The 18,337-nt window shown below is 42.5% G+C and overlaps 3 protein-coding genes across 3 annotated transcripts in view; 1 reads left to right on the forward strand and 2 right to left on the reverse strand.

The window, feature by feature from the left end:
* Positions 1 to 92: 92 nt before the first annotated feature.
* Positions 93 to 1,609, forward strand: LOC119743109 (perlucin-like protein). The gene has a single exon (XM_038219462.1). The coding sequence runs from the start codon at positions 315 to 317 to the stop codon at positions 1,050 to 1,052; it is 738 nt and encodes a 245-aa protein (XP_038075390.1). The 5' UTR covers positions 93 to 314; the 3' UTR covers positions 1,053 to 1,609.
* Positions 1,610 to 7,341: 5,732 nt separating this feature from the next.
* LOC119743110 lies at positions 7,342 to 14,617 on the reverse strand. Its single transcript, XM_038219463.1, has 2 exons — positions 12,856 to 14,617; positions 7,342 to 8,724 (listed from the first exon to the last, which is right to left on the reverse strand). The coding sequence occupies exons 1-2, from the start codon at positions 13,909 to 13,911 to the stop codon at positions 7,639 to 7,641; spliced, it is 2,142 nt and encodes a 713-aa protein (XP_038075391.1). The 5' UTR covers positions 13,912 to 14,617; the 3' UTR covers positions 7,342 to 7,638.
* A 1,313-nt stretch (positions 14,618 to 15,930) lies between these two features.
* The window catches only part of LOC119743111 (papilin-like), a 74,763-nt gene continuing 72,356 nt past the window's right edge, over positions 15,931 to 18,337 (reverse strand). The window contains exon 43 of the mRNA XM_038219465.1: positions 15,931 to 18,199. Within this exon, the coding sequence (XP_038075393.1) occupies positions 18,045 to 18,199 (155 nt within the window). The 3' untranslated portion in view covers positions 15,931 to 18,044. The remainder of the gene's footprint in view (positions 18,200 to 18,337) is intronic.

Raw genomic sequence — 18,337 nt, forward strand, 5'->3', positions numbered from 1 at the left:
AGATGGCGTACTTGAACCATTATAATATTATAGACTTGAATGTCTGTTGTTTTGTATACCACTCAGTCTCCGATAAAACTGTTGTCATGGTCACGTTCGTTATCATGATGTTCAGTGGTGATGTCCTTTCCTGACTGGGAAGTGTTAACTTAGCGAATTTGTTTTGCTAATATACCAGTCTCCTTGACAACAGTATACAGTCCGATAAAACTGCTGTCTTGGATGCATCGGCTACGATTAGTGATGCGTCACTTGTATACCGAGTTGGCTATTTTTTTGTTGAGTCTGAGTTCTAGTTGCCAGGCACTTCTGGCATGGCGTGGTTTACACCGAGCTCTCCTTGCATACTCTTTTTGATCTCCGCAAGTTTACTACGTTCACAGGCCCTCCCCGCATCATGCCCGCCTGGATGGCTCGAATGGCATCAGTCTTGTTACATCTTACTCCCTGACAAGATGAATTGGTTTGAGGCCTCGGAGGCTTGTAACCGGCCGGGAAGCAGCCTCGTTGTGCCCAATTCACGAGAGGAAAACCTCTTCATCTGGAAGTCGATGGTGGAAGGCGCTGAAGGTCTGTGGATTGGCTGTACGGATGCGGCTCAAGAGGGTGTCTGGATGTGCGGGGGTCAGGCTGCACAATACACCGACTGGGCTGTAGATTTTCCAAGCGTCAATGACGAGATGAACTGTGCCCGTATAACAGTTTACAATAAAGGACGTTGGCGCCATGATGTACCATGCGATATCATCAATGATCGCAAATCGGCAGCCTGTGAGATGCCGGTTTTTGCGGCACCAGCCTACCACACCTTCTCCGGTCCCGCCGGGCGTGTCCCCCAGCAATGCCTCCTCCACCACGACATCAAAAATCTGACGGTGAAGGGCGTGCTTGCCTGTGGCTGGGCGTGCCGTGCCGATCCCCGATGCCGCTCCTTTAATCTTTGGCAGAACAGCAAGCGAGAAAAGACGTGTCAACTCAATGACGTCACTCGTCTTGGAGCTGATCGTATCGACTTCGCGGCTGTTAACGACTGTTACTACTTCGACTTATAAAACGTGAAGATTTTGATCCCAATAAACAGTCACCATCAACGTTCGGACCAGTACTGTATTATTTTTCTGATCAGAGACGATTAGGCTGAAGGAACAATTGTCAAGTCAATTTATGGCTAAATTGCGTCAGCGACTTTGGCAATTACTTCAATTGTGTGTACTTTAAGTTTGAACCTGATTTCGTTACTTCAGAAAGGGAAATATTAACATTGAACATTACAATTGCACATTAACAAAATAACGCTGATGAAAACGTTAACTGCTACCGATCACTATTCGATATGATGTAAATCCGCCCTGGCCTGCCGTCTACTGGACAGAGAGAAAACAGCCTCCAGACAAATGTGTTATTTTCTTCAGAAAAAAATAATTAAAAATATACAACGCTTCAAGTCAGCTTTGTATAATAGCTTGTTTTCCTGCAATTTATTCTTAATTTTAAAGAAGAGATAGATCGTACTAGACTATAACTTTGTATATACTTGTATTCATAAAATTATATGCGATTAGACATGGGTCAGAGAATCCCTTAAAAATACACTTCATCTTGAAAACATCTTGTTTTGTCTTCGGTTGCTTGAAATATAATCATTATGTCGGTCCCATGGGGGCGCCCTTTTACGTCCAATTTTCCTCATAACCCTACAACAGCCCTTTCATCTGTTCATAGTATGAGTATCACCCGTTGTCGACATGTCCAACGGAGCCCTCTCTGTAACCAACGTCTGATACAGTCGACTCTCGTTAATACAAACACTGTTAATACAAATTCTGCTTATGACAAACAAAAAGCCTTGGAAATTATGTATATTATTAAACACAGGTCCAGCTGAGTTTGTATTAACGGGAGTCGACTGTATTGTGGGCAATGCCCATGATCATGCAGTGGCGTATCCAGCGGGGGGCAGGGGTTTTTTTTTACAATTTATTTTTGTCAGCAATGATTTAAATAAATTTTTATAGAGTTTTTCTGACATCAATCCCACAAAAGAAAACTCACTCAACAACCATTTCAATGCGCCATGAAAAGTATGCGTAATAATGGTCAGTTTTGAAGAGCGCCCCCATTGGGTACCAGGCGCCCCCCCCCCCGGTTTTTTTATTTTGAGGGGGCCAAGTGTCGGGGGAACATAACATGTGTACATTTCGGTGCGGATCATGTGCGGTTGCCGCCCCCCCCCCCCCCCCCCCCCCCATCAAAAGCTGGATACGCTGCTGCCATTATGCACCAGCCAATCAGAGTCGAATTTAGAACTTGTGAAGTTATTTCGATCAGCAATTTGGACTGAGCTGTTGATTGGTCAATAGGCTAACATGTTTTTTTAATACAACAATTACTCTCGACGTCAAGACGTGGTCTTGTTTTGCATCATTTATCGCCGAATCTGCTCGCTTATCACAGACCCGTGCTGTGCAAGGGGATATTCCATATAGACTACCCTTTACAAGACTGACGGCGAAGCTCTTTCTCCACAACGTGGAGGAAACGCAGCCGTCTAAAACTAATTTGGGTAGCATTGTCAATCACCGGCAGATCGAAAACAAAATGTTGGGGTGGGACTAAGGATTCGTCTCTTGGCAATGACAATAATGCGCATGCGTCATTTGGTAACTTAATGGTTCTCGGACTTGACTTCCCTTTAACAAAAATCATCAAACGCCATGAATAATGGGGGAAAAGTGATTTTTATTTCATCGATCAGTTGGACTTGATTTAATTACAATTTAAGAAAAAAATATAACTTTTGGGATTTTTTAGATACCGGTAGCCTATAATTATGCCCTGAAATATCACAAATGTAGTAATTGGGAATATTTGCATCATAAATCTCTCCATTGTATGTACTTACTTCGTATTCAAGTCCCACCCCATCTTCAGTGTATTTGTAGCTAGCCACGCAGTCGTCCAGTGGCGTCATTTACAGGCAACCACCCCGGATAGACCCGCTCGCGAGCCGCGGACATCGGGTCAGACGCGAGTATCACGTGATGGCTAATTGAACCTTCTCGCCTTTTTACTTCTTACACGCGTGTATGCATCTCGAACGCACCATTAATGCAATTATTTCAAATCACACGACATGTTTTTTTTTTCAATCACGTGATATGTTTCACACATGCGTATAAAGGTAAATAAATGTTACTAAGGCCAAACAAAAAAGTCTCCGGTTTCTGGTATGCGCGCGCGTCGCCGTAGCCACGCGCGTCGGCAAAATGAAAAAGGTTTTTTTTTTCAATGAAAGATGATGTCTCAAAACCGCCAAACTCACTGGTTTGAATAGAATCCTGCTGCTGCACAATTTTAACGTGTTTTTAGATTGGGTTATGGTCGAGAATAAGCTTTATGTGGCCTCTCTGGACTCCCATATATTTGCACTAAGTTTAGTCGGGCACCATTTTGCAGTCATCAGCCAACATTTGAAGCAAAAAAATCAGGGGGAAAAAAAAAAAAAAAAGCCGCGTCGCCGCACCACTTTTTTGGGCAAGCTCCATACCAGAAACCGGAGACTTTTTTTTTTTGGCCTAACCTGGGGCAAGTTCGCGCCACCATTAGTCAACCAATGGTTGGTTGGTGTCAAAGAGTGCGCAACTGCGCATGCGCTGTAACATTAAAGTGCAAACGACTCTAGTCGAACCATTGTCTTCGCTCACTTTCCACTGCCAATCATGATACAGCAGACCTTGATAGCGCCCTCTCTTGGCATGCCTCTCTTGAATGTCATTTTCCTCGCATATTGGTAAATAAAAGGGCGCCCCCATTTCGGATCGCAGCCGATCGGGCGCCCCTATTTTGGCTTCACAAACATTGTAATAAACTATCCTTTTCGAATTAAAGCTTTTTGGGTGGAGTTGGGACTTGGAAAGACTACTCAAAAACTCAGCAACTGCCGCCTTCGTTTTGTATAGGGAAAGTCTTCGAAGTATTATTACTGCACTGACGCAGCCATAAGATCACGGGGTAGCACACCATGTGCTCCCAACTCTAAACGGATCTTGTGCTCTTGGGGCCCAGCTAAGAATAAAGAGAATACAATTCAGTATTTTGGAACTCGACCTGTATGACCCATGAATGCCTTCTCACCGAAAATGAGGAACCGCACTATCCTGCAAGTATAGTGTTGTCACACTGGTGTCTCTTCCGCTTTTAACGAGGAAACTCGCAGCTCACAAAAATAAATTGCTCTAGCTTCGAAGGGGTTTAGACTCCAAATTATCAGACTCTCTGATTTTCAATATGTTTGCATTTCAAGAAGTGGATCCCTGTCGAAACACAATAGTGTATTTATCAAGCAGAGGCCTATATTCCTGTACGTCTTTTTTTCTACAAAATAAAACGCCAGCTTGTTTATGTTTTGCTTCATGTTATCCCCAGGAGGGAGAGAAGTATGCCGTTTATAGCGGCAATAGACGTCACACAAAATAATCATCACAGAAGCCTTCACGTGCGTCAGCACTACATTTTTATTTTCGTCCTTTCGACGTACAGCTTTCCAGTGGATTTGGCCATGGCACTTCAAGCACAAAAAGTAATTTTATTGAGACGAAGAGAAATCATCCAGGCCCGTAAAACATGAACTGCATAATTGAGATTTGTCTGGCAACATTAATAAGTCCCCTCTATGCGCGCCACCATGGAAAGGTTTAAAGGGATCATGAAATGCATTTTTTTTTAACACAATCCTTGTAACTATATGCACATTTTTAACCTTATTTTCAATTTTCATTTTATCACTTTAAGGGCATTTTGGTGCTTTTTTGCTAATGAAAATGTGCATATTCATGAGCAAAATTGTGATGTCATTTCAGGTAGAAACCTCAATGTTACAGCTATTTCAGCACCAAAATTTTCCAGCTGTAGTAAATGTTCTTTCTTTGGCGATTTGTCGTTGTTTCAGTACACGACAGTAGGCTATTGAGCAAAGTTTTCTCACAAATATTTTCAATGAGCAAATTTTGGGTCCACAATTTGAACAGAAAATCCCTAAACTGAACAAATGTCTTCCTGAAATGACATCACAGCAACAACGCCCTCACTTGTCGGGAAAAGAATTTTAAATGTTAAAGAAGTGCACTTTTCAATAAGATTCACCAAAAAGGAATGCCAAGCAGTTTTCATACATTTAAGAAAATTAGAAAGTTGCACAGAAATTTATTCCCAAGTAAAATTCATGTCATGGCCCTTTAAGGTTCTGCACAGTGTGTACGGGCCTGGATATCTGCTAAAGTTTTGACAACAAACATTGAACGGTGACTGGTGGCATAATAAAACCGCAGTGCTCATCAGCAATAAATGAACTTTATTTTAGATGTCATTTTCCGTGCTAGATTTAACAAATATTCGTTCACCAACATTGTACCGCGTTAGGTCAATTACTTGATACTGCACAGTATTTCTCATTATTATGTCTACCGCAACTTGGCCCGAACGTCCATTTCTAGTAAAACCCATCTTTATGACTCAGTCATACGGCGATGGCAAATTCGGGAGAGGGATCCAGAGATAAAATTAGATTAAGGGTTGGCCTTTCCATGCGCTGCTCTTTGTGTGTAGGAAGGGACAAGGGCGGATCCAGAACACAATTTTTTTGGGGGGGGGGGCCAAAAAAAAAATTGGTCCCCCAAAAAAGTGGGTCAAAAAAATTACGGCGTGGGGTTCGGGGCCCGCTTAAGGGCCCCGAAATTTTTTTGGATTCTAGATGCTCTGTGGTGCGATCTGAGGCAATTTCTGACCACTTTAACCAATTTTTTTTGAGGAAAAGATGGTGGTGTACTCATTGCCTGCCTTTATTGCGATGTCACATAAAAAAAAAAAAATTGGTTTCGTTTTTTTTTTGGTAGGGGGGCATGGCCCCCTTTGCCCCCCCCGGATCCGCCCTTGGGAAGGGACGGATGGAGAGTATAGTTAAAGGTCAATAATAATTGGATTCCAAGGTTCCAAATACAGATCCGAAAATTGTCTCGACTTCGGTCTTAAAAAAAAATCAGATTTCTTCCGATTTCTTTACCTCCCGCCCACAATTTTTTTAAAAGGTTACTGGGTTCCTAAATTTGATTGTAAATATCACGTGAACGTCTCATTACCGTTTGGATGTTTAGCCCTTCTGTTTCTGCGCCAATGTACATTTTGTAAAACCCTTCAACAGTCACTGTGAAGACATCTTGTCAACCTGTTGCCCCATCCCGCTTGAATCAAATTTGCTCATCAATACATGGCCGATTAATGCACCACACTCATATAAATTATCTGATTGTTCAGATTTGCCTTTAATTGGTCAATGCGCATTTAATACCAGCCATAAACTTCAGTACATAGAAGCGCGTTAAATTATTAATCGGCCAACCATAAAATACAATGCGTCAGTGCAGCAAAAACTCCCTGGTCAAAATTGACCCAGAATATGCGTCTATATCTGCACAACCTTACCCTTTTCTGGTCAAAATGAACTTTTTCCCGAGTCAAAAATGACATTTTCCTGCATCATTTTGACCTAGAAAAGCGTCGTTCTTTGACCCTGGAACGGACTGTGCAGATATAGACTCATATCGGGGTCAATTGGACCGGGGCCCAAGTGCACTGGAGTGGTTGGGATTTTGCGCCCAACTGGTTCAGCCAAGATTGTGGCCAGCCCAACAATTATTTTGCCAACTTTTCCACACGCATGTGAAGGTTCACGGTCGAGAAACTGGAAATTGTGCTAGTCCTCATCGCCCTATCCATGCAAGGGGCGCTCGCGGCCTCTTAATTCTTTGAGAACTCAAAGGACAGATTTGTTTTAATATAGTCGATGACCCCGGTCAACTTTGCTGAGCTCTCATTTGACAACCCGGGTCAACACTTCTGAGTGCGCACATGACACAAGTAACCTACCATCAATATTTTGCGAATCTGTGTTTCTTTCACAAGCATTTGTGAAAAGTGCAACCAAGTAATACATTCCCATAGACCAGTGATAAATCCCCATACTTCAAAATTCTTTTTAAAATACTCAGAACTTTCACAGGTGTTCAGGCTGCACAGAAAAATGATGATCAGCATGTCGTCTGTCATATTCCTTTCAATTTTTGGTGGGGTTGACCAATGACCACCCCTAAAACGAATGATATATCCTAAACTGGAATAAAGTAGCCATTTTGAAAAAGGATCCCTCCACAACATGGCTAAATGGCGCCACTTTTGGACCCACTTGCATCTGAAATGCTCAGAATTGGAAGCCCAATGTCGAGGCCAGAGGTGCAGTGCCATCTGCCTTCAATTCCCCAATTCCATGGCACTCGAAACTCTCTAATATAGCATAATTTGAATGTATAACTTTTATTCATGAGCTCGGCAGATGCATGTTTAGCCTTTTTACTGGGTTGCACCCCGAAACGGATTTGCAATCACCAGCGCCTCTGGATAGATTAGTAGGAAAAAGCGAAACTTAAACAGCGACAAAATTTTCTTCTGGTGAGGTTATACTAATGCAAGTTAGTACATGCCAAAATATATATGCTTGATACATCCATTTGATTCGGGCACAGAACAGGTATTTTTGCACAGTTCTGCGATGTATTGACTTCTCTCCAAGCGCTATACTGTTGAGTCTCACATCGCAAGGGTGAAAAGCTGTGGCACCCGGTCGTGGCTCCACCTCAGCGACTGATGAGGCAAGACGATCTTGGGATACTTGGTGACTGGATGCATGCCTAGATCGTACTCCAGCCCTCGAACGAAGAGCCGGGTTTTGATACATTGTCCTAAATTCACGGCCGCCACTCCTTGACAGTCTATGGTCACTCTGGCTAGACTCTTACAACCGAACAGGTTCAGGTATTTGAGAGAGGAGGCATGAGCTGGAATGCCCACGCTCGTCAGAGTGTCGCACTTTTCCACGCTCAAGTGGACGATGTTGGGGCAGCCACTCAAAGCCATTTTGAGGGAGTAATCGGAGATCTGGCACCGGTAGAGGACTACCGTATATGCGCACGGTGTGCTCAGCATCAGTGCTCCTATGGAACAGTCAAAGAGTCGCATAAACCCGATGTGTCGGCTAGCGTGGACAACGAAGGAGCGTAGACACAGAGCGTCATCGCTGCACATGTTGGCTTCAATCAGTTCTAGGCTGTCACACTGCACCATGACGTTAGTCAGCCCGGGAAGTCCCACCAACGACACTTTGAGTAGGTGCTCAGCCACGACGATGACTTGTCGCAGGGCGGGAAGTTCAATCTCCTCTGCCGTTTGTAGGACTCTTAGGTTGGGACATCTCAGGAGCATGCCGCCACAGGCGAAGTCAGCCTGGATGATGAGCCTCTCTAGACTCGGGCAGCCAATGTGATCCAAGACCAGCTCGTCACCACACACGCACCCAAGAAGCAGATCTGTCAGGAATGGATTCTCCAGAAAGAAACTCCGGAAACTCCTTGGATCCAACACCGGACATCGACGGATCTCAGCGGTAGTCAGCCTACCGCCACGGACGGTCAACGTCCGCAGGACACCACTGCCATCCACCTGTAGGGTTCGTAGCTTGCCGGCGAACACCTCCAGGTGTTCGTTGGATTCAAGACCGCTGTCCACGCGAAGAAACCGGAGCAGAGGTGCGTTTATGCTGACAAAGTGAACAGACCACAGGTTGAGAAGGTAGATCTTTTGTAGCGAGGAGGAGTGTAAACGGATGCCCTGCAGTCCCTACGGAGGAAAAAAACGGACGTCATGAAACCAAAGCGCCAGAAAATGTATTGCATAAACGTCGAAAATGAAAATGTATTGTATGTAACATTGATAGGTAACTACATGTACATTCAATAGGTATCTCAAAATAAAAACCCATACGTTGGCAAGCTAATAGCATAGTTTTGCAGCGTGACGATGTTGTTTTTATGTGACGCAACAAGTAAGTGGTTTTCATAACGAAGACATGAATGATGACTGCATCTCATGATTTTACAACAGTCAAAGGGACAAAGTTCAAGTCCGTATTTAGCATTTTCCTTTTTTTGTTTGAAAACATCAGCCTAAAATATAGAAGACTGACGAGTATGGACCATCGTTGTCCATACGCTAAAGTGGTCAAATGAAAATGATTAGGTTGAGATGGTTAAAGAGGCATTTTGTTCCCCGAACCCTTTTTACCCCACAATTTAAAACCTAATATTTAAACTTATCAGGACTGGGGGCCACAATGTGCCGCCCCCACACCGAAACTTCTTGTAATAACTCCAGAACGCTTTGGCCGGTCGGCCTGAAATATACTGAATTTTGATCTAGGGTCAATATGATACCAGAACAAATTCCGTAGGATGTCCCTGGTTAACATGGCAACCGATGTAAAAAAACAAGGTTGTTTTGTATACAAAACATGAAATATGCGTTTTTGGAGGGTCAAAACCATGTTTTCTGTGCCCGAACCTATCAAGTATCCAATTTAAACTAAAATCCAAGATCACGTGCCAACTACAATGCATGCTGCGAATCCAATATGGCCGCCATTCACGCGAAAAGTGGCTTATAATTTTCACCTTTTCTGCATACATTTCTTCGTTTTGGGGTAATTTTGTGACAGTCCTAGAGTGACGAAACGTAAAGGATTTATAACACTTCCATGAGTAGGTGCCCAATTTGGTTGAAAAAAATATATTCGATTTGGGGTGTCAAAAGTTGTTACAGTGGATTTATACTGACCAAAAGAATGTTTGTAACCGAATTTGAAAGAATTTAAATGAAAAATATGGAAATTATTCCAAAATACTGTTTTCGACTAAAAAATGGGCAACAGTGTAATAAAGCGCCCTCTTGGGGTCCCCGATGAAGCGCAACCAAATGACGTCATATTGCATAGATTAATACCGGCCAACAAATATTCCTGCCAAATTTTAGGAAAATGGGCCATCGCATATGGAAATAAGGATTGGGGCATAATGTGTCACCCCAGTCCTGAGAAGACCCAACATTTCGGGGGGGGGGGGGGGCATTCTTCAGTATTTTCCCTCGCTTTAAAAAAAAACACCCAATTTTTAAGCTCTGGCAGGAGCTTCTACATGTCACTGTCTTCGTAGTTGGTCGGTCGGTCGGACGGTAGATCTGTCCCAGTAAAATTGACTTAAAACGAGCTTTCATTTTTCTTTAACACCATAACTTTGCTCATGTTGTCTTCTTATGCTCGGCTCCTTGACCCCCCCCCCCCCCGATTCGTCACTCTGTGACTCTCCATAACACACTTAAGTTTCCATGGGTACTGTCCACATATCAGCTTGAAGGTGATTTAGCTGATGCATGGGATGTACATGTGCTCACAAATATTCTACTTTCAAAACATTGCCTCAAACCAAGATTTTGATAAACCATTGACATGATCCAGAGAGTGCAAAAGCAGTTCTCGTTTACCGAGTCCAATATTTCAAATGTGTTGCCTATTGTGAATGGAGTATTCCCCTTCCCCACCCCCCAACCCCCAGATGCCCCATAAGATGCTCAAATCTTGATCGTGTACGTCTTGGGTCTCCATATGGGTAGAAAGAGGCACACATAACCTTTTGTCTACATCTCACTGTGGTTATTTTTCATCTTACTGAGATTCTTGTGCTAATGGAGCGCAGTCTGTAGTGCACGCTAAAATGTCAAGTAGTCGGCGTAAAAAAATAGACGACGGCTTGCAGCATGTATTATTTTGTTTTCTCCGGAGAAACATGACAACCGGTTTCTATTTTTAGGATTGGCAGGCTCCCATCTCCGCGGAGAAGTGTTAGTGGAGCGAGAAATGAGACGCTCTCTCGGCCGCAAGTGGGGGCGGTGAGTGCGGGGGAGCGCAGTCCCCCTCTTGGGTATTGCAGTACCTAGAAAAAGCAGTATGGGCATGCTGTTGGCTCAACGGACTGTCGAAGAAAATAAGCAAATAAAATAGCTATGGTTAGGGTTTCTTCGGAGGGAATGAAGATTAATTTCTTGTCTCCCCTGTGGCAAGGTTGTCTTTCTTCGTGTCAAAAAGATTTTAAAGCGCACCGACGTTTTCACATCAATTGAAAGAAAAAAAGTATAAGACGTCGAAAAAAAAACAAGTTACACGAAAAACACAACAGGAAAACAGACGATAAAACAAACAAACAGTAAAAAGACCCCCCCCCCCAAAAAAAAGAGCCTACAACTGCGCAATAACGTTTTCTATTCCTCATCTTCTTTTCTGATTAGAGCAATGGTTCGTAGTTTCGTGTACAACGTACGGATGATCATCAGTACATCATAATGACATCACTTCGAGGAATGTCGTCCAAGTTGCTGAGCTACAGACATTCTTAACCAAGCTCACTCGAAAAATGTCTAGGCCTATCCTTGCTCGCTCATTTTTTTTTCAGGGATTAGTATCCATCACACAGAAATGAAATACCATATTGTTTTTTTGTTTCGTTAATTATTGGGACGACGAAATGACTGCCAGTACACATGCAACTACCTGGAGAAAGATAAGAAGGTCCAATTGACATAATGCCCACCAAATCTCTCATAAGTGCATTATGTCTCCGCGGGATGAGTGCATGCCTACTGCCGCTTATATTTAATAAAAATGGCCTTTTCTTGTGTCTATCCTAGCACGGCCCCGTCTGGCTGGCGGTTTCTACGCATGCAGCGGTGCGAAGCAGACGGTCGGCGAGAACAATTTCATTACAATGCAGATTTGGGGGTTCCCATGACAACGCACTAGAGAATCGTCCGATGGGGGAAAAAGTCAGCATTCACGACAGCTGAAGGTTTTTTTTTTATTTCACGCGTAGCACAGTGATCACAGTGTCATGAAAACTTGCTTCTTCTCATTATTATGAAAATGATAATACGAGATTGCAGGCGCATCGTGACTTTATAATACAGTAGACCCACGGCATGCGCTATCTGTTATGATTTCGCACGACTGAGATTTTTATGGACACGCTTCTAGGCTGTTTAGTGAGGCAGTGGGTGTTCGGCCGGTGATGAGCGGGGGTGAATAAATGGGGTCTACCCGATGTTCCCCAATACATATGTTCCCCAATACCTAAGTTCCCCAAAATTCTCTTACATCAAAACGGCGCATTTTAAGTTTGTACTTTTTTATGTTTAAGTGCTGTGGAATACGCTTTGGTTGTTGGGAAGGTCGAAAAATACCTCGAAATCCGTATTTTTTGGTTTCTCACCACGAAAAAGTAGGGGTCGCGATATGATGCAATATCCATCGGCCAAAAAGTGGGGGATATATACCCCCATCCCCCGGGATTTACGCCCTTTAGTATTATAAACGTGAATATGCCTCATTAAATTAGCAGAATCAGTTATTCACTCAAAATTACTCCGGTATAACCTTTGCAGTACCACATAAATTTAAATTCCATCGAAAAGTCAGTAAAGATATTTACTCGACCATGCGGAGAAAACATCTTTTGTATCTATATTTCGGCCATAATTCACAATAGGACGGCGCATGATAAATATGCTGCCCTCTGTTGAGCCCTCGGAGGGAAATTCGAAATGACTACACTTCAGTCGCATCGTGACGTTGGACATTCGCTTCATCAGATATTTCGTATTCATTTCCTAATACCGTGACTTTCAGGAAAGTGTGATTCTTAAGATATTTACTTATTTAAGAGGAACTTAAAACTCGAAGTTATGCTGTCGTTGTTATGGGTTCGGGGCAGGCAGTTGCTTTACATTCTGAATTAGTTTTTTGTGTGGATTATGAGGCTTCCCATTTTGGGCAGAGAGATGTGTCCCGGGAACAAGCCATCATAAAATTTACCCAAATTGGAAGCAGAATCGCAGATGATCCATTTGTGAAGAGATACCTATATTTACCTCACAGTTGCTGATAGAAAGCTTCTTGAGACGAGGCAAGCAGTTGACCACACCCCAAACCTCCTCCATCTCTACCGGTACGAAGTTCAAGCTCAAGGCGGTGATGGTGCTTGCCCGCGAGGCGTTGCCGACACTCCGTGCCACCATGCTACCCTGGAGCATGGCAAAGTCACTCCTCATGTCACACAGCGGTAAGCCCTCGTTAATCTTCAGCTTACACTCCTCCAGCTGCGGCAGGGACTCCAGGAAACTCTCCACTCCTTTGGCCGTGACGGCCCAGCACGAGCCGAGGACCACCCGCCTCAGACCGGGGAAGTTACCCGCGATGCGGAGCAGGTCTGGGTCGGTCAGTCCGAAGCCGCCGTTGATTTGTAGCTCCACCAGTCTGGTCAGCGGTGCTAGCTGGTCCACAACCCACTTGTTCCATAGGATGGGCAAACGGAGGATAGTCAACGAGGTGAGTTTAGGAATCAAACAGAAAAGAGACTCGTACACGCGAGACCCCGTCTGCCACGTGAGTTCGCGCACGTGGGGACCGTACACGCGAAAGATGATGGATAAGACAGTGTAGTGCAATGGCGAATAATCGTCGGACCTGACGTGAATCTTCCTCCACAGCTTCGGGGTGTCCAAGAGAATTTTCCTCCATCTCCGACTGACCCTGGCCAGCAGGGGTAGAGCGTCTTCGATGGGGCGCAAAAAGCTGAAAATCCTAGTTGTGAGTTCGACGGGTAGCCTTTCGAAATATGACAGGTCACGATCTCGCTCGACGAGACCCGGCGCGGATGCGCGTGTACCCGTATCCCTCTGGTAAGACTCATGATGGTCGCACTGGTCCGAAGCATCAGCTACGGCCTTGGCATCGGTCAACCAGTTTGATGCTTTATCGACTACCTGATGGGTGTCCGCGTGACCTTGATCCGAGTATCCATCGGTGGTGTGTGACCCCTCCTGTGCCAGAGTCTCTCGACTATCATCATCATCTTGGCCATGGGTACCCGAGGAAGGCACTTCAAGACATGCACAAGGCGAGAGCTGGGTGGTAAGAGGCAGCATACCACCATACTACATGTCACGTGCACCTACAAATGTCAGTATACGTCGCCGACATCGAACAGTCTTACACGAAATCCACGAATCCAACCGAATCTTCAGTCCGTATTTCAACCTCTGTCGCTCATGAAAGCCCCTATTTTGTCTCTGGAAATGAGCAACGTTGTTCGAACATTATCAACCGCATCATCAACACAGGTTGCCTTTTGCCGCAGCGGACCCGACATGTACCGTGCGCAGTGTGTATGTACGGCAGGGAGACAGTCTAATGAATTACTAATGCGATCGAGCTGACGTCACATAGTGAGCAATGACGCAAACGACGAGGGAACAAACAGCGGCCATGGCGAATTCATCAGTCTGCGTTGCTATCTACTGCTGCTGAACAGTGCCGCAAGGTTTGTACATCGCCAGTAGATGGTGTGGGCGATGAAACCGTTTGGATTTCCGCGTCGTGCTGTCAGATGTGACACAGCAACCGTCGGTGTACACGAGCATTGCCTATGCTCCCCTAACCCGGAGCTACCAGCTGTTATTAACGGTGCGTGCTATAGCAACCAAAACAACCATGTGACGCTTCATGACGTTTCCAATTATTGCCAACTTAACAATCTAATGACCCAAGATAAATTTGGGAAGAAATCATGCATGGTCACCCAACGTCCTATTAATTTTGATGACAAACTTATCTGTGATTACTGGAAGGTATTATGAGCTTATCCAGTCATACGAATAGATAACGAGATTAACAATAATATTTTTGTTCGTAAAAATGCAGACGTACTACTGCCAGTTATTAATAACAATATCGCTAAACTGTTTTCACATAGAACACGAAAAAATACAAATGTAAATTTTGAAAAAAAAGTTCAGAGTTGCCTAAATTTGTGATAGCGGCCAACATTTCTCGAAAAGGGGAAAATACGCAAATTTAGACATTACATGTATTAGGAACGATTATCGAGCATGGAGGGAAAATGCATAGAACAAGGACCCAAACAACGAATGAATGCATGGTTTTTAAGAATCACGATTATGTGACCAAAATAGGCAATTAAAAAGAAAAAGAAAAAAGAGATGGCAAACAAATACATCCAAGTCTCATTAGTACAGAAGGATCCCATATGGTACCGCAATGATAGGAAGCTATAAACGGCAGACCAAGCGACCAAAGCGGATGTCATCAAGCAGAGGCTTTTGTTTGCCCGGCTAAAATTATCCGGCTCTTCCATTGATAAAATGGATGTTATGACGTCAATGGCGACATTATCTGGAATTGGCGAGTGCAGTTGGTCACGCGATATTCAAAATAACACGTGGAGGGTTCCCACCTGTTGAGTTTAAACCAAAAAAAAACATTAAAATATATAACTAGATTTTCGTCATGATTTCCAACAAACCGGAAACACAAGCGGTTAGTTATTAACATTCCCTCTGCCCACGATTTCCGTGGTAAATGTTGCATCATCATAATTTAATGACGATCGGTAATAATACATTCGTCTTTTAATACTAGTATTCCCGCGTGTGGTGAGATTGGCTGAGATAGAGATACGCACGTCGCAGGATCGCCCACGGTGGACGTGCTCAACTTCAAATTGGCGGGAAAACACAAAGTACATGTATGCCCCGAGATCAATGGGGAGAAAATGAACTGGTCTATGAAATATTTGCTGACAACGCTTCAGGAAACAAACTAAATACGACAGAATAAAAAAGAAGAAACAGTAGTCCAAGGGTATAATGGCATGCCATTTGGGGGTAAAGTTCTGCGCAACTTAAAGTTTTGGATACAAATTCAGATCCTCCTTTACCACCACCACAGAGTAGGATACCGTGAACCATGGACAGCTCAGGGAAACACGTAAGGTTGAAAACGACAATAAATACATGTATAGGAATACACACAAAAAGATAATTTACTTCACACATTATACCCCCCCCAACAAAAAGGACCAAAAATAAATTAATAAAATACAAAATTAATACAAAATAAATAAACGAACGCCAGTGGAAAGGGAGTTGAAGTATCTCTGACTTAATTTTATTGGAGAAAAATATAAGACGACATTTCCCTGATGCTATTTATTTCTCTTCATAAGGAAGATGTAAAAATTGGTCGTATTTCATGAGACACCGTTCTATACTCATTTTTTCTTTGAAAAAAAAAGCTAAATTCAACTCTTCGTATTTAAAAATACGACACAGTTTCACAAATCTACTTAAGTTTACGAAAAGCAAACTAGCACCATTGCAATCATCGGCAGTAAATAATATAACTGGCACCCTTTTGTAACAGAATACATTTACTGTAAAAAATAATCATAATAATTTAGGTTTCAATTAGAAGTACACGTGTTGCTACAAACTAATCTCTGAAACGTGCTAAAATGTAAATTCAATATTTCTAAAATGTAAAACAAAAACTACGGATAAAGCTGTACTTCACTGCTGTACACGATCTACACGTACGAAATTATTATACAAAGTATACATGCGCCTGTTCTTGGAAATAAAATGAACAGATGTTTATCTGCAGGCGTATAAAACGTTTAAAAATACATGTAGTTCCTATTCATAACAAAAAACATTCAGCGACTGCTAAAATTAGACGCGTTCATAAATATTTCTTCGGCAGCATCTGATTAATTTCAACACTTTAACTATTTTAAGACAAAACGTCACATCAAAATGCATTGATCTATTACAAATAGGCATTACTACAATCCTCCCAAATTATAAATTGGATAAAAACTTCGTGAGGACATTAATACATATTGACAAACTTTTTATGGTCTCTGTGGATGCTGGGTTGAAATTTCAGGGCACTTGTTTCCGAAGCTTGGTCGGAAAAGAGCTGGAAGTTAGCAGATTCCAAATGTACACTTGTATTAGGGATGCTCACTTTTGCCACAACGTGCCAGCCTTGAAGTGTGCAAGTATAACACATCAGTGTATGTGCAGTTCATTCAAATCAATGACGTCCATTATCAAGTTCACATTTGTATCAGTGCGCCGTGGCAGTGTCTTTGAATAGCTAAAAATAACTTAAAAAGCAGAAACTACACACGCTGCATGCGGAAGACAATATGGAGACAACAAAGAAAGATTTCTCTCTGTACCTCAAAACCTAGTCCGATATTATTACAGCAGAAAAGAGAAAATACAAAATAATTTGTGCCTCCATGGACATCCAACATTTGGTGACAAACGAATATCCTGCTTTTTTGTGAAAGACAAATATATCTGGAAAAGGACCGAATTAAAACTAGCTTCAAAATGTCAAAAAACAAAACAGTAAATGTAAATTAAAAAAAGACACCTGAATGAAAATGTTGTTGCCCAAAAATATGCGAAAGACATTAAAATTAGAAAGATAGCAGTATTTCTTTTGGAAGTAAAAAAAAAAGCAGACAAAAAAATTGCAAATAAGTTTATTACCCCGTTGGGAGAAAGAACTGGGGTCAGTACAGCTGTGTAGGTAAAGTACAATGTCATTGCACAGTGCCAGGGAATTCATTCATAATTGTTGCATAATTGGCAAATCATTCAAATCAAGGACAAAACTCAAGTCAACTTCTTTCCTGGACACAAAACCTCAGTCAAAGAGCATTTTGATTTGATTTTTTTGTTACAAATTTAATATTTCTTAACAACCTTAAGTCTGTCTTCTTGGGGGAAGTTTAAAAATTTACTTTTAATTAAAAAGTTACTTTTAGTGAAAAAAACACATAAATTGCAATCTGAATTGTTATTAAAAAGAACCTTAAACAGCACCATTTGAATCTGAGGTACATTTCTTAGAAATGCAAAAGTGTATTCGTTTTCTATGCCATTTTTCTTCACATGCCTGAACATATGCATGCACCGCTAAATCCCACACAACAGCACAGAACCAATGCAGCCAAAATATCACTTCAGCTTGCTTTACTGTAAAAAATATATATCCATATAAAAATCCTACAAAAGGTTTGTGTCAAATGTAATATGAAGATAAAAAAACACTTTTTGTAAAAAAAAAAATGTTTTTTAAAAAGTCTGTGCAAGTTAAAACATTTCAGAAACATGAACGTGTCTGTTTTTCGTCTCAGAAGCGAATGCGATAGTAAATAATTCTAACTCGTGATGACAAGGTTTTATCGTCGTCGGCGACGTCCACGCATCTGACTGTCTTGGCACGTTGCACAGCAGTACGTGTCGTAAGGCTTCTTGTGGCAAAAGTTGGCGCGAAGGACCACACGGCAGTTGGCGTACGCGTTGTTATCTTTACAGTTGGGATCAACGGCCGCGCCTGGATTAACACAAAAAACAAAGCAACGGATGAACGACTTGCAGGGCAAGCACAAAAACACATTAGCCTATTTGAGATATGGCAGAAACAATAAGAGGCTGCTGTTTGATTTGGGTAAAGTCTTTTTATATTTGTATT

Source organism: Patiria miniata, unplaced genomic scaffold (genome assembly GCF_015706575.1).
Source record: "Patiria miniata isolate m_02_andy unplaced genomic scaffold, ASM1570657v1 HiC_scaffold_6, whole genome shotgun sequence".
Taxonomy (NCBI): Eukaryota; Metazoa; Echinodermata; class Asteroidea; order Valvatida; family Asterinidae; genus Patiria; species Patiria miniata.